This window comes from Quercus suber, unplaced genomic scaffold (assembly GCF_002906115.3).
Source record: "Quercus suber isolate HL8 unplaced genomic scaffold, Cork oak 2.0 scaffold_31, whole genome shotgun sequence".
Taxonomy (NCBI): domain Eukaryota; kingdom Viridiplantae; phylum Streptophyta; class Magnoliopsida; order Fagales; family Fagaceae; genus Quercus; species Quercus suber.
This window is the reverse complement of record NW_027069496.1, coordinates 1910289-1927244: the sequence shown is the minus strand read 5'-3', so window position 1 is coordinate 1927244 and position 16956 is coordinate 1910289. Positions and strand designations below refer to the sequence as shown.

The window sequence follows — 16956 nt, the reverse complement described above, 5'->3', positions numbered from 1 at the left end:
AATGAGTATTGCTTTGAAGAAGAAGAGTTGAAAAAAAAAATGTTGAATGGAAATTCCAAAAAGAATTGACATTCCGACAAATCTTGAAAACACTTCTTATTATTTACTTTCACCCATTTTTTATTTCATTCCCTTTCCTTTTACCCTACATTATGTCCTAATAAAGTCCTTATCTGATCTTGAAGATTGTGTAGTTCAGATATTGATATGACTCAATAAAAAGTGTGGTATAAATTCTTTTTGGCATCCTTTCATGAGACTACTTGTTCTTTCTTGATTAAGCGTTTTTCATGTGGTTTATATGTGAGATGTTTGATTTTGCTTACATTATTCCGCTCGCATATGTTGTTGAGAGTGTACACCCCATTTTAGAGTGATTTCATTTGTTGAGTGATAACACCGGAAAGATTTGAGTTGAAGCATATTTTCAAATAGAGATTCGAGTCAAGTTTATTCTAAAACTAAGAGTATGTTTGGGTTGGCTATCACTTTTCACTCACATTGAGTTTTGATGGCATGAGAAATTTCTTTAACATTTGTAGTGTTTTTGAACGTGAACTAATCCTCTTGGCACAAGGCAATTGAAAAAAAAATTGATTTTCTTTGTTTTGTTTATTTTGTTTTTAGTATTCATTCTCAGAATTTTGTAGGTATATTCCCTGCAAACCCTCACGAGACTACAACTCGTCCACTAGTGTAAGCTAGGGGTTTAAAGGCTTGTTGCATACGCTAAATGCAATCGAAATTTCCAGCGAAAGTGGATTAGTTAGGATATTTTCTTTATTTTGTTTTACTCTTTATCTGTTTTGCTCGGGGACAAGCAAAATGTAGGTTTGGGGGTATTTGATGTGCATGAAATATATACAATAAAATACTCACATATCTACAAACTTAGCTTTACTTTTATGTTATTTTGTGACTGATTATGTAATATCTTTGTGTTGCAGGTAAGAAGGGCTTTACATGCAAAGTGGGGCTAGGCCAATTGAATCAAGCCAACTTACATCCAACTAGGCATGAATATTAAATTTAAGTCCAATTGGAGTAAGGAATCAAATGAAATTTGCACCAAATCCAAGTCCAGTTCAGATTAGGATTCCAACCTGCACATCAGTTAGTATTTTTGGCATAACTTTCGGCTCAAATGTCCAATCAAGATGATTCAAGTTGGGCTAGAAAGTTAACTTAAAGGGCTACAATTTTTAGTTACGAGGAGCCCGAATTCTAAAGGTAAATGGGCCAAAATAGTCGGTTAAGTGAAGCCTAAAATCTGGGATTTTCTCCAAACGGGAATTCAACTTGTAATAAGATTCCTTGACCTATTTAAAGGTTTTTTAGGGCAAAATTAATAGAGGCTAGTGCTAGGGCTGTGATGCAAAACAGAAAATTGGAGCAAGAGGCAGTGCCGCATGTGGCTTCTCTGTAACTTTTCTCCATGATAGCATTGTGACTATTTCTTTCTCTATTTTATTTGTCTAAGTTTAATGTTTAGTATTTTATTCTTTTGTTTTATTTCAATTACCATGAGTAGCTAAATTTATAATTAGGGTTGAGGATGAAACCTTGTTAAGGATTACTAGTAATATTTATGTGATTTCATTTTTCCTACAATAGTTGTTCTTTAATGATTTAAATTGTTCTTACTTTATATCAATTGACTAAGATGGGATTCTAGATATGAGTTCAATCATGTTTTTCTCATGATTTAGGATTTGTCTTAATTAATTGAATGCTTGGTTTATTAATTCTTGATTATAAAATTGGATATTGTTTGTGATTTGTCTGTCAATGGATACAAGTTATGATTTGATTTTTAGAATTGGATATATCTTGTAATTTGTTTGGCTACGGATACAATTGATGATTTGGTTTTATACTTAAGAAGCGAAGAAGAACATGCCTTTGATTTTTAAAATAAGGATTTTAACGAGAATATTTTCCATGATAGCATGATTGATTTCTAGATTATCATGTGGTGAGGTGGGAAAAATTAATGATCATAAATATATGTTGATATGACTTGCAAGGCGGATTCCAAAACCTTAATTCCTTTCCCTTGATTGTTTACATCTTTTTATTGCTTTATATCCTTTTGCTTAGTTTAACTATTTGCTTAATTTTATTATTTGCTTAGTTTATTTAATTTCAAAACAACCAATTTTTAATTAAACTAGATTAGGATTAATTTGGTTAAGATTTGATTTAATTTTCCTACATTCATTCAAGTCCCTGTGGGTTCGACCTCGTTCTTGTCAAACTATACTTCGGTACGGTTCGTACACTTGCGAGTACTTTAAAATTTCACAACAACAAACAAACAAAATAGTCTTCTTTGTCTAAAGGTACAACCAGCATAGCTAAGTGGTGGTGGCTAGAAATCAGTACGTGATCGGCAAGGACACCCAGACTAGACAAAGGTAGTTAAAGGCTAAAATAGTAAAATTCAATCACGGCAGACATTATATAAAGGACCCTTATCGTGCACAGAGGGGAGGATGAACACGGTAATAGTAACCTCTAAGAAAAACCACGAAACAGAAAACAAGTATTGAGAAAAGAAGAGAAAAAGAAAGATAAAAAGGAAAATTAGAAAATAAGGAAAGAAAAACAGAGAGTTAGAACAGCAGACATGCACTAATAGGTTGATCCCCTCTCTCCCTCTAAATCTCTAAAGGTCCTACTCTCTACCAAAAGCAAGGGGATTCTTTTGGGCACAAGCCATTTAGGTCATTTTCCCTTAAAGTGATTAATTTCAACGACAGGGTTATTCACATTGAGGAAAAATGGTTTCCTCCTTGGTCTTGGTCCTATGATATAACTTGGCATAGCAGATTGACCTTTCTTTAGATAACTCGTGTCTTACTTATTTATCTCCATCATTTTCTTTACAAAGTGTTTCTTATCATTGTGATTATCATTTTAATTGGGGATTATTTGTTCACTTTGTCTAAAGGCAAAAGTATTTTCTTTTATTATTATTATCATGTTTGCTTGCTGTGACTCATCCGAAGCGGCTCTGCTTACCATAGGCATGTGAACGAAGTTCTTGGCAGACGAGGCATAGCTTGTGCATAAGCCGAACCAAAGTATATTGTAATTGGACCAGTCTCAACTCCCTTACTCAGAACACTTGGGCTCAGTATAGCAAGAGACATCCCAGCCCAATATTGCAAAAAGGCCCACCACATACACAATATTCAAAAAAAAAAAAACACACACACACACACACGCGCGCACACACAATTCTAACAAAAGGCAGTTACAAATCACTAAATACACACTTATCCTTCAAGCAATTTTAGCATCACACGAAGACACACAAAGTGTTTATTCAAACACTTACTCATCCCTTCATGTTTGATCATTTCCATTTGTTAATTGATAGGTTCACAAAATCTTATAAATGCATCACCTTAAAAAATAATAATAATAATAATAAAATAAACAAACAAATGGAAAGGGATTAGTTCAACAAAGGTTAAAGGACAAACTATCCATAAAAAAACGAAACAAAACTCAAGGAGATGAGGAAATGGATGGATTGAAAGCAACCTGCTTAGCACAGCTAAGCACTTCATGAGGCCCAACTTCTTCTCGGTCAATGTCCATAAGATCAAGGTAATATAAGTAATGGGAGATGATGTTGTTCATGTACTCGTTATCACCATGACCACAAATAAGATCTCCATAGAGCACATTCATGGTAGCACCAAAACCAGAAACTCGCTTGACCAAATTATCACTTTTGGTGGGTGTCCATGTACCAATAAAGACTTCATGTGCTGAAGGTTGATGCTCCTTAATTGGAGTCATCCACCTCCAAATTGCAACCTGGAAGGCTAACATAGCATTTTGTTCAATGTATTCTGGATGATTTAACAAATCCACCTTCAAGTCTTTACCTGCTTCTCCGTAATTGTAATTCCTATTGAAAGCATAAGTATACAGAAACATTTGGATTGTGTCATGCAACATGAATTGATCTACACTACACTCTTCTAAGGGTTGGAAACAAAAGACATATACAAGTCTAAGGGTTGTAAATTAAAATGATTGTGTCTTATAATTAACAAAATGCATGTATTTAGTTTTACAAAAAAGTTGTTTCACATTTTATTTTTGAGGGGTTAGTTACCTAGATACTCATTTTTGAATTATGCTAGAAAAGGATCTCATTTCTATTTGTTTTAATAGATAAACATAAAAATTTCAATGAATTTTTAACTTTGGATAAAATTGAACGACATAAGATAATAAAATAATTCAGATGCAAAGATATACAAGATGTATGATCAATGTTATTGTAATTGATGTTAACAAAAAAAAAGTTGGAGTAATTGATAAGGTAGATACCAATAGATAGGTAGAGCACCATGATCATAGTATGCAACTTCAGGAGCACATGGATAAGTATTTTTGTAGTGTTCATCACAATAACTTAAGTTGGAATTCATTTCCTTGTTATAGCATAAATCCCTTGATAATTGTTCCCTAGTGACCACTTTATTTCCACCTGACAAAATATCATCCATTTTACTTTGCATAGATATTGAGTGAGCCTAGGATTATTGACAATTGCGCAGATACATTTTTAATTACAAACAACTAGTTCATCGCTACGTTGTGCTCCAAATGAATTTAATCACTCGACTTTTAAAACCAAGTCAATTACACACTCTGGTCTAATGTCCATTTAATATTAACATAACTAAGAGTTGAAGTTGATTTCTATAATAAAATTTTCATTGGTGTTCTATTTGCAACACTACAAAAAACGCGTGTTTTAGCCGCGTTTTGTGAGTTTGAGCCGCGTTTTACGAAAACACGGCTCCAGCTTAAACATTGAGCCGCGTTTTACTAAGCCCGGCTAGAAACCTCCCTGAAGCTGCGTTTTTTAATGGTGAGGCTGCGTTTTTGGGGTTTTTGTTTTTTTTTTTTTTTTTTTTTCCGTATATGTCTGGAGCTGCGTTTACGAAACGCAGCTCAGGGTATGTCTGGCTTCAACATTTAGTCTAAATTATTAAAAAAAAAAAAACCATCACTCCACAGAAGAAAAAAAACCCCTAAGCTCTCGGTCTCAAAAAACTCTCACGCTACTCTCTCCGAATCCCCTTCCTCTGAACTCTCAACTCTCAAACTCCTTCCCTCGCTTCCACACTCTTTGAATCCCCTTCCTCCTTCCGGTCTTCCCTCCCCTCCATTCGCTTCTCGTCGATCGGTAACACACACACACAGACTCTCTCTCTCGAACTCTCAATCTCAGTGAACACACTCTCGCAAGGCCGACTGACAGTAAGTTCTTAAAATTGTTTGTTTTGATTTGTGTTTTAGGGTTCCCGTTTTTGGTTTACAGTTTTGATTTTAGGTTTAGGGTTTCGATTATCAATTTTGGGTTTCGATTTTGGGTTTAAATGGAGTTTTTGAGGGTTGAGATCGGTTGTTTGGCTTGCTGGCAGTGGGTCTGCAGTGGAGATTGGCGGTGGAGATTTCAGTGGGTTTGATGTATTGTCATTTATTTTCTATGGTTTGATTTTTGGATGGGTTTTGGTATGGGTTTGATGTATTATATATATATATAATTTTTTTTTTCTGAAGAGGCAGGAATCTAATAAACCTCTACTTATCTGCATCCTCTGTAAATTGATCCTCAAAACTGAGCCTTTGGGTGTTTTTGCTAAAAACTGACAAGGTTCTGGAGAGGTGGTATTAGCAAAACAATCAAACTTTTATAAAGTATCATGTTCACAAAACATTGGGAATTGGAAAATTTTTGTCAACTAGATCAGATCATGTTTTCTTACCTTTAAATAGTCGAAGAAATAATATCTGTCTTGCTTTTGTGATTAAACCTAAAGGTCCTAAACCATATCTTGAGTTGTGTTCTACTTTAAGGTTGGTATGTTCTGCGCTATATTTTGTGTTTGACTTGTATTTTTTCAATTTTGTGCTCAATATAGAGGCAATTAGAAACTCTTGGTGCACAACGGGCTGGTCTTGAAGACATGCTTAAAGAGATGAAAAGAAAGGTGCAAAATATGATTGATGTTGCTCTTGTTTTGACTTATTATTTTTTTTATAAAGTAATATTGTAAAAAAAAATTATTGAAAGAAAAGTGGGATTGTTATTAATGATACTCTTGTTTTGCTTTATTTTTTATTTGTAAAGTAATAAATTGTTGAAAGAAAAGTGTGTTGTTTGGATTGTTAATTGCTTGCACATAATTATTTAGTGGGCTGGTCTTAAGTTTATTTATTAATATTTTTGGGGCAACGTTGATATTTCCTTTCTAGTGTTCTTTATTTTTTAATACTTTATGGATTTTTTTCCATGTCAATCCAATGTAATAGTGTTTTCTTGTTTGAACTTGGGTAAGGGTTTTTCTTTTCATCCAACAAATATACAGATGAGGATTCTTTGTTCAATGCTTAATTTCTGTTAATTATGCAAATTTCTTAGTGTATTTCTCATGCGGCTGATGGGAATTAATTGTTATTGCATTTAGAGAAACATGAGCCATGTGGTTTAATTTATACATGATTTTCAACCACTGAACTTACTACTGATATTGCTTTGGACTATCTCAAGGTCATTATTATCGTGAGTATTTTCAATAGTATGGCAAGGATTCCATTTGTTTAGATCATTTAACCAATACAGATTGATCTCTGAGTATTAGTTGTTTGTTGTATCAGCCCAATTAGCGAGAAGTGTCTCAAAAGTCAAACCTTTATTTCAATATTATATCTTGTGCTATATAGCCAATCCTTAAAAAATATCTGCATTGTGATTGTGGATAAATTTTAGAAAGTACTAATTGAAGCTAAACTTTTATAGCTTATGAAAATGTGCTACTTAGCGTATGAGCTAAACTTACCAGCTAATATGGTTTGGATATGAGAGTTATTATAGTCTAAGAAAATGACAGTTGAATTTTATCTTACAAGAAGGTTTGGCCTAATATTTGAAGTTGTGCAAGGCATGCACACAAGTCACAGGCACATTTGTTGTATTGCAGAATCTTCTTTTCTATATTATACTGGTTTTGCACTTATTTTCCTTTTGGCAATTTCTGTGCAAGCAAGTAATCAATTGGTTGGTTGTTTGGTTTCTACATATCAGGCTGGCTATAAAATTGTATCATGATCACTATGTGTTCATTCGTGCATTTTTTTTTTTTTCTTTTGGTAATCGAAAGTATTGCTGTGATACATTATGATATAATTGGTTGTTTTTGTGTTCTATATATGGCTTCAGGACGATATACTACTGTAGGGTTCAAATTCTTTACGTAAACCCAAAGACAATTAATTTGTAGAGTATGGGTCGAAGAACTAGAGTTGACAAGGGATTCACAACAAAGGATTATCACTCTTTTTACTATTCATTGATCAGTTTCCATACATTCCATGGTTTGTTTCAAANTTTTTTTTTTCTTTTATTTGTTTGTCATACAGGTTTTTTAAGCATTCATTCAATTTCCTGGCATTGATGTATCATTAATGTGTAACAAATCTACATTCTTGCTGTACTTTTTAGAGTCTAATGAATGGCTCAAAGTTTTTCATTTACACCATGTTGCTCTGGCATGTCAGCTTTTGTTGGCTTCTGCAATTTACTGAGGATGTCACTTATCGAAAAAATTTACTGAGATGCCATATTGAGGCCTACATTTGAGAGATGAGTTTTGAAAATTTAATCAGTGATGATGGATTCAAAGCGATAACTGCATCAGAATATGGAATCCTAGTTGACTTGACCATAATTTAGTAGTTCAGATCACACCTCAAAACTGTGACCTGTACCAGATCTATGAAATAGTTTAGGTCCACCTATCTCTCAACTATGTTAGATGAACTTGTAATGTGCCACTAGGATTCTGACCTTATTCTTTATGTACCCATCTCTATCAATATACCTGAACCTGGGCTTTCTTGTTTTGGGGGGGTCTGTGTTTGTGCTTGTCCATTATGTAATAATCTATTATATTCATGTTTCTCTGAAGTTCAGATTCTACTGGTCAAAGGACATCACTTAATCAGATTCTATTATCATACATTTCCTCTAATGTTCCTGATTTTTTCAAATGCTAATATTATTTCAGCGATGCTTACAGGCTGCATTTTACAATTCAAAAATAGTTTGTTTTATTTTATTTATCAAAAAAAAAAAAAAAAAGGTTCTGTGTTGATCTTTTCCCTTCTATTTTTTCCAGCATCTCATGAGAAATGTTACAAGCAGATTCAAGCTGCCGTAGCAAAGTTCCGAGAGATTAAGGAGAACATCAATGAGGGACTGAAATTTTATGTTACTCTACAGGTTAGAAATGTTTGGTTCGACTGTGTGGTGCAAGTAATGTATACGCTTGCTCCTCTTTGTAGCTGTGGGTGAGATTTAATATTATTGATGTGCATAGATCTCTCCTTGTGAGCATGTGTACGTGATTTTTTCATTATTGTATTTGTGAACTTTGCTAGAAGTGGCTGGTTATTTTGTCTGCATCATAAATTTTAGTTTTTGGGTTTTTTTTTTTTGGGAGATGTGTATGTACTTCCTGGGTGGCATATTTGTATTGGTAATCATATGGTAATGCATTTGGTGTGGGGTAAGAGGGAGGAATTCCTTCCACTTTTAAAATGGTGTGGAGATTCCAGTTATGGAGTTGAAATGTTCTTTTTTGAGGTTGTTAAAAACGTCACTGCGCCAGCCGCGTTTTCACTGAAAACGGCTCAAGTGCGAGCTATAGTCGCGTTTCGTAAAACGCGGCTACAGGTCTGACATCGTAGCCGCGTTTTGAAACGCGGCTCCAGCTGATCCTGTAGCCGCGTTTTTAAAAAACGCGGCCATTGGCCTGCGGGGCCGTTCCTTTGTCTAGACCAAAAAACGCGGCTACAGGTCAGACCTGTAGCCGCGTTTTCGTAAAACGCGGCTATAGGTGTGACCTGTAGCCGCGTTTTCCAAAAACGCGGCTATAGGTGTGACCTGTAGCCGCGTTTTCCAAAAACGCGGCTACAGGTCTGGAGCTGCGGTACTTAGGCCGCGTTCACAAACGCGGCTACAGGAAACGCGACTCCAGCCTGTAGCCGCGTTTTTGGGGTCTATAGCCGCGTTTTTCAAACGCGGCTATAGACCCAGATTTTTGTAGCAACATCAATTAAATTCATTAAAATTTAAATGAAGAAGATTTTCAAGGATGAAGTTGATTTGATATTGGATTTTTTTATTTTTTATTTTTTATTTTTGTAATTGACTTGAAAGTTGAGGAATCAAATTTGCACAATTAATAGTTGAAGAAATAAATTGACATAATTAAGTGTGTCCAAATTGAAATTTACCCTATAGTTGAAAAACCAAATTAGTAACTAAACATTTTTTTCATAACATTCATTTTTCGTTAAATAATTTTAATCAAATAAACTTGTAGCAAATCCCAAACTATACCTTGTAACATCAATTCTTAAGAGATTAAATAAATAAAAGACATAAAATAATTGAAACATTAAAATCCATTTCCAACTTCATCAAATGAATACTTGCTTTTGGATATTTTAAACTAAAAGAACATGCTTTTGGCATATCAAATAATCAATAATATCTACTTTAAGCAACCAAATGTTTTATATAGGTAAAAATCATAATAATAATATTAATAATTAGCAACATATATATTTTTGATAATTCGGTAGCTAGGGTAAAGGTTTTGAAGACTAGGAGTCCATTTGGATACAGCTAAAAACTGAAAACAGAAAACTGAAAAATACTGTAGCAAAATAGTTTTTAAATATGTGAATAGTACCGTAGGATCCAATTTTAATGAAAAGTTGCTGAAAAGTGAGATTTGTGAGTCTCGTGAATAGTACACGGAACCCACGATGTGCTGAAAAGATGAGAAAAGTCAAACATTGTGGCTACTGTTCATAAATAGTGCATGAACAGTAGCCACGTTTGTCTCTCAAACGCGTGCCAAGAAAAAAAAAAAAAAAAGCGCTATACGCAAACGCGCTGGCTTTCAGCCGAATCCAAATGTAACCTAGGTCTACAATATAATAAATACTAGAATTAACATCACGTTGGTCCATACATTTTAAGATTACTGTCAATTTCATTCTTACAATTTAGTAGTAGTAAATTTGGTTATTGTTATTTCCAATTTGCAATAAATTTTCATTAGTGAATTAGTCGTAAGAATCAAATTAACTGCAAATTAAAAATAACAAGAATCAAATTAATTACTATTAAAATGTAATGACCAAATTAATTGTAACTCAAAAAAAAAAAAAAAAGAACTAAAATGATATTTTTGCTTATAATAAAATTAAGTATTTAAACACAGTACACACTCTGATCAAATTTTACTTACTTAAATGACCCCTACAAAATTTGAACCCTCACATTTGTATTAAACCAAAAAAACAAAACAAAAAAACAAACTAAACAAACAAACAAACAAACAAACAAGTGAACAAGGCAAAAACCCAAATTGAAGTTCACTGTTCACGAAAAAGAAAGTCTGAAATGCTCACAGGAGGTTTTGGTGGCAACATGAGCAAGAAAAGCTGCGACTTCCTTACTTCCAAAGAAGTCTTGATTGATGTAGGTAGTACCAAAGCCATAGGGCTGGTAGTAAGCAGAGCCAGTGATAAAAGACTGGTAGTCCAAGAAGCCCTTATTTTCAATTTCATGGTCCTCAACCTCAAGGGAGCTACGGTTTGAGAACATCTTCTCAAACTGGTCGCTCTGGAAGTGGTCGGAAACTGGCCCTTTGGGTTTAGCGTCAAGTATACAATTTCCCGTACCAATATTCCCACCAATTCACTGCCTTCGGATGAGTAGCTACGGCTTTCCGGCTGTGACGGTTTATACGTGTTGCACAAGGGACAATCCTTCAGAATCGAACCTCCACTACAACAAAATGTATTTTCAGTGACGAAAAAATTCGTCACTAAAAGTCCAGTTTTTCGTCACTAAGGACCTTTAGTGACGAAATTGGACTTTTAGTGACGAAACTCATTTCGTCACTGTAGCCCCGTCACTAAAAGTCCTGGTGACGAAAAATTTCGTCACTAAAAGTCTGATTTGATTTTTAAAAAAAAAAACTTTTAGTGACGAAAACGTTTCGTCACTAAATATTTTCCTCACTAAAAACACTATTCAGTGACGAAAATATTTCGTCACTAAAAACACTTTAGTTTACTTAAATCATATTTAGTGACGAATAATTTCGTCACTAAAACTATGTTCGGGTACATATAGTGACGAAAAAATTCGTCACTAAAACTATTTTTAAGAAAATCCAGGCACATATAGTGACGAAAATTTTCGTCACTAAAACCATTTCTTACAAAATTTTGTTATATTTAGTGACGAAATTTTCATCACTAAAAAAAATTTTTGTTGCTATATTTCTGACGAAAAAATTCGTCACTAAAACTTATTTTCTATTTTTTTTTTTTTTTTTATGGCTTTGATATTAACCTATAACCTGTCATTACATTATTAAAACCTCACATTTGAATAACACATTTATTTCAACAACACATTTATAAAAAAAGATCCATGCATTCCATAAGTAAAAAATAAAACAAGTATCCAATTCAAATTCCTTCCATACAAGTATACAATAATTGTTTGTAATACATACAATAACTCAAGATGTTTTATAACAATATAAAAAGTATAGCATAATATAATTAGAACTAATGGAAGATGTCCTCATGCCTCTTGCTTAGCTCGTGCCTCTTGGTCCCTAGCTCGCTCCTCTTGGTACAATTGAAGCCTTCTAAAACTTCATGTACTATTGGAATCACTGCATGATCATAAAGATCTCTTTGTTGAGCTGAGGGACCAAAAACCTACATATTACCACAAACAAAATCTTAGCATCTACCATCAAATATGAAACTAGATTCTCAAAACTAACATTGTTTAACATTTCTGACATACATGTTCAAGTTTTTTTTTTTTGCTAACATTAAGTGGGGGAGGGAGATTCAAACTCAAGTTCTCCTGCCTCTATAGAGAACTCGACAATGTGCCAATGCCGCTAAGTACAAGGCTCTTGGTGACATCTACATTCAAATTATAGGACTCCCTTATACTTTCCATTTCAGTGTTCGGATGTAAAGGTGTACATGGTGGCACATCATTTAATATTCTATTCTTACTACACCAAGGAATGAATACTTATTTTAGAGGACAAGACACCATGCACACCATTAAATGGACATTTTCCATTTCAAAGACAAATGAAGAGGACCCTTTTTTTGGGAAAAAAAAAAATTACTTAACAAGAACACGCCTCTTTACCTACTCATTTTACCCTTTTCTATCCAAGTTTTATGCATATAGCCCTTACATTAGATCACCTTGAAATAATGTGAAACCAAAGAATCCCCCATAAACAACTAATTAATCTTTGAAGCTTAATTCTTGAAAGCAACAACCAAACAATTATAAGTAAATATTGAACCACACTTTGAAACAAACACCCAAATGCCAAAACATCAAAGTCTAAGTAAAACCCAATACCCCATTTGTGAAAATCTACTCATCACACTTTAACCCTTCTCAAAAAGTTCATACAATTTTCACCAATCTCAAAAATCCACTTCCCATATCATATATATACAAACTAATTGAAATGAATGAAGTAGTACCTAATCTACTCATCACACTTTAACCCTCCTCAAAAGGTTCATACAATTTTCACCAATCTCAAAAATCCAACACAACCCACCTTATAAGACCATGCAAGCCACCCGCTTGCTCCACACAATAACCCACCACAAAACCAATCACAAACATCACAAATATAGAGTGTTTACAAGTATTGAAATCAATTAAAGTACTATTTATCACATCTAATCAACAAGGTCCATTCACATTTGCAAGAAATTAAAAACACTCCCAATATAAATTTAAACCACCTTATAACATCATGCAAGCCACCCGCTTGCTCCAACACAACATACCACCACAAATCCAATTTTTGACATCACAAGTATAGGGTTTTATAAGCTTTTAACTAGAATTTACTTACTTTGCTCAAGCTAAGTTTACAACTTTAGAAAAAATCCAAAGTTACTACAAACAATGTGTATTTAGTCTGCAAAAGAAAAGTTAAATTTATAAGTACAAAAGTTAAAGAAAAGTTAAACAAGCAGATAAGACAATAATTAGAACCGCCAATGAAGAAAGATATTTACAGGGGAATGAAAAGCTTGTAAACAACCAAATGTCAACACAAATATCTAATTCTTCAAAATCACTACCCCACATGAAAACTAGCAAACAAAAGCCACAATCCAGAAACAACGCTACATGTACTATAATGGAAAAATCATATTCAAAAATTAACCATTCAACTGAACAACTCTTTAGAGAAACAACACCAACCATTCACCTAATTGGGAAGATTCACCCAATTCAACACCAACATAAAGATGGTGCAACTAACACTGTTTAACTAGAGATTTCCCCCTGTCCAACAACCATTATCAACATACCAACTATTAATACAAAAGCTTTCACCAAAAATCCCACATTTGTTTAACATTTTCAATTAAATCAATCAAACAACACAATACAACAAACAAGTAATCTTTCCCTTATTAACAAAAATAATTCTTCAGTAGCTTCTTAAAATGATTGCACCACTTCAGCTACAAAAACAACCAACTAAAGGAAATCCTTAGAGCATGATAGTAAGAACTAGCAATTGTACATATGAAACTTCTAGCCTAAAGAGTTTGATTGTACCTATGAAACTTATATCTATGCCCAAATGGAGCTCACACACTAAAACCACCTGTAGCACCAGTGGCACCAATGAATTGTGAAGAGCTTAGATTGACACTGACAATCTATAAAACACCATCAACTAGAACATCCCAAACGGATGTTTAGATAACATAAAAAGTTTAATTAACCTTAGATGGTCACTTAATACTAAATTTTGCTATGTTCTGTCACAGGGGTAGTGAAATGCATAAACTCCAAACATTAGTAAAATTTTTAAGGCAAAGCAACAATTAAGACTATCTTGGGTGCACACTCTAGCATCCTAAACGACCCCAATCCTCACAAAGGTTTTAACCTATACCCTAGACTCTCAAGTTCCTAATCGGGGGACACTAATGACTTGTATTTTGGAATTTCACAGTGCAGACCCAAGCAATGACAACCATTCAGCATTGCACAATGACAAGCTATGGTCACTCTATGACATTCGAGGCAGACTCAAGTGTAACTTCATCCTTCAGTTTCCTTAATTTCAAATTTCAAAGAAAGCTAGAGAAGTGATCATTAAACAAAAATTAACAAAAAAAATTAAACAAAAATTAAGAAAAAATACCCATTACACGAACTGATGCGTCGCCGGTTGTGGTGGGAGGCAAAGCGTTGCCGGAAGCGTCGCCAGATGGTGCGAACTGAAGCGTCGCCGGATGGTGCGAACTGAAGCGTCGCCGGATGGTATGAATTGAAGCGTCGCGAACATTCGGCGAGCTGAAGCGTCGTGAACGTTCGGCAAGCTGAAGCGTCGCCATCATTCGGCCCCATCGGAGCGTCGCGATCGGCGCCAACGGCGACGCTTAAGCGTCGCGATCGACGCCGTTGCGCGACCCTTAAGGGTCACGATCGACGCCAACGGAGCTGAAGCGTCGCCATCAGCGCCAACGGCGATGCTTAAGGGTCGCGATTGGCACCTACGGCAACGCTTAAGCATCGCGATCGGCGCCTTTGCGCAACGCTTAAGGGTCACTATCGGCGCCAACAACGACGCTTAAGGTCGCAACGGCGCCAACGGCGACGCTTAAGCGTCGCGATCGGCGCTGTTGCGCGACCCTTAAGGGTCGCGATCGGCGCCAACAGAGCTGAAGCGTCGCCATCGGCGCCAACGGCGATGCTTAAGGGTCGCCATCGGCGCCTACGGCAACGCTTAAGCGTCGCGATCGACGCCGTTGCGCGACACTTAAGGGTTACGATCGGCCCCAACGGCGACGCAACGGCGCCAACGAGAGCATGGAAAGCTTTATCGGTGGCGACGGCTGAGGTATTGAGTGAGGGAAAGAGAGAATCAGGTAAGGGAAAGGAAAAGTGAAAAAAAAAAAAAGAAGAGAAATGAGGGAATGGGATTTTGTGGGGAAAGTTTTTTTGTGGGTATGTGAGGGAAAGGGGCTGAAGCAAAGGAAAAACCAGAAAAGAGAAGTGAAAAAATGAAAAAAAGGGGCTGAAGCTCATAAGTGTTATCACCTTCAGCGACGAACATTTTCGTCGCAAAAAATTAAACTTTTAGCGACGAAACGGTTCGTCGCTGTAGCTAAATTTAGTTTGGCGGAATAATTTTTTTGGTTGGCGCCTGAGTTTATATACGTACAAAGCTTTTACTAACGAACTTGGATTCGTCACTATTGGATACCTATAGCGACGAACTCGAATTCGTCGCTAATAATGTACTCATACTTATGATTTAGAGACGAAATTCATATTTCGTCACTAAAGCATACGTTTAGTGACGAAATATGATTTCGTCACTAAAAAATCTATTATTGTTTTTAGTGACGAAATTAATATTTCGTCACTAAAGCATACTTTTAGTGACGAAATGTTATTTCGTCGCTAAAAACATATAAGTGCAAAACCTTTATTTTTTTAGTGACGACTATTTTTCGTCACTAATACTTACTTATAGCGACGAAAGTATTTTCGTCACTAAAACTATCCACAGCAATACCTACAGTGACGAAATATTTCGTCACTAAAAATTTCAACTTTTAGCGACGAAATATTTCATCACTATAGGTTAATTAAGTTAGCGCCAAAGTTTCCCTCCGTGGCACTTATTTTTCAAATCACAATAGCGACGAAATTTATTTTTCGTCGCTAAATGTAATAATTTTTTTCATTATTAGTGACGAAATATGAACTTCGTCACTAAAGCTGTATTTTTAGTGACGAAATAATATTTCCTCACTAAAAATACAGCTTTAGTCACTAAAAGTACATTTTGTTGTAGTGCTCCTATATTAGAGTACAAGTCATAATTCACAAGCACTAATATTATCAATGGTACAGACCATTTAAACTCCATTATTGTAACAATTGGAGAATGTCTGTGCCTTACAAATGATGAGGCTGTAAGAAGTTGCTGCCTCTAATTACCAGCTGGATGCGGTATTGGCTGCTGGGAAAAGGGAAAGGAAACATAGTCTAGTGCAAAATAAAGACAATAATCTCTTTATCTTTTTGATACTTTTAATATATAAATATTGATTATTTGGTAATGCAGAGGATAGAATAGTATGTGTTTGGATTTCAATTTTAAGCAAGTTTTTTTTTTTTTTTTGTTTAATTCTTTTACTATTTGCAAGTCTCAGACACTAGAAATAGGGTCCCACGTGATAACAGCTTATAGTAACCTTTTTTTTCAATGGAAAAATATACCATTTGCAAGTCCCACATTTAATATCTTTTTCTTTTTCTTTTAGTTTTTTTATTATACTTTTTTCTACTATATTTTATTTAGCTTTTAACTTTTATTTAGATTTTTTTTTCAACAACAAAAAAATAATAGACAAAAACTAGTTAAATTGTTCTCAAATGAATACATTTATAGCTCAATCACTATTTCATAATATTTTCAACGGAAAAATTTAATGTTCAAATTCCTCATTTCACATTATAACTGTGGAATTGATTATATAAAAATAAATGAATAAAAAAAATAAAAACTATTATACAAACAAGGAAAGGTTTATATACAATCCACACTAAATAATTACACAATAACAAGGAAAAAAAGTATCGCAAAATTAACACAAGTAGTTACAAATCAATACAAACTCTTACTGTACAAGCAACTTTATCTTCACAATAAGACAGATAAAAAATTTATACAAACTCTTGCTCCCCTTTTTGAACCATTCCATTACCTTAGAAAAGGATTAGTTTATGAGGTC

General features: G+C 34.6%; 1 protein-coding gene and 2 long non-coding RNA genes across 3 annotated transcripts; 1 reads left to right on the top strand and 2 right to left on the bottom strand.

Moving 5' to 3' along the window:
• Positions 1–3516: 3516 nt before the first annotated feature.
• LOC112011344 (chitinase-like protein 2) lies at positions 3517–10753 on the bottom strand. The gene is made up of 3 exons (XM_065770452.1): positions 10522–10753; positions 4354–4513; positions 3517–3925 (listed from the first exon to the last, which is right to left on the bottom strand). Exons 1-3 carry the CDS (start codon positions 10715–10717, stop codon positions 3517–3519), a joined length of 765 nt encoding a protein of 254 aa, XP_065626524.1. The 5' UTR covers positions 10718–10753.
• Positions 4982–7269, top strand: LOC112011338 (uncharacterized). Its single transcript, XR_002882850.2, has 3 exons — positions 4982–5292; positions 5958–6026; positions 7256–7269. It is a non-coding gene; the product is annotated as an uncharacterized LOC112011338 (long non-coding RNA).
• Positions 10754–11575: 822 nt separating the features above from the next.
• On the bottom strand, positions 11576–13331 carry LOC136066323 (uncharacterized). The gene is made up of 3 exons (XR_010627786.1): positions 13204–13331; positions 13038–13103; positions 11576–11850 (listed from the first exon to the last, which is right to left on the bottom strand). It is a non-coding gene; the product is annotated as an uncharacterized LOC136066323 (long non-coding RNA).
• Positions 13332–16956: the final 3625 nt, after the last annotated feature.

Coding starts and splice junctions, on each gene's coding strand:
- LOC112011344 (XM_065770452.1), bottom strand. CDS start 10,717: ATGTTCTCAAACCGTAGCTCCCTTGAGGTTGAGGACCATGAAATTGAA. Junction 4,514..10,521: donor TGTTGCCACCAAAACCTCCT/GTGAGCATTTCA, acceptor ATATTTTGTCAG/GTGGAAATAAAGTGGTCACT. Junction 3,926..4,353: donor GGTGCTCTACCTATCTATTG/GTATCTACCTTA, acceptor TGCTTTCAATAG/GAATTACAATTACGGAGAAG.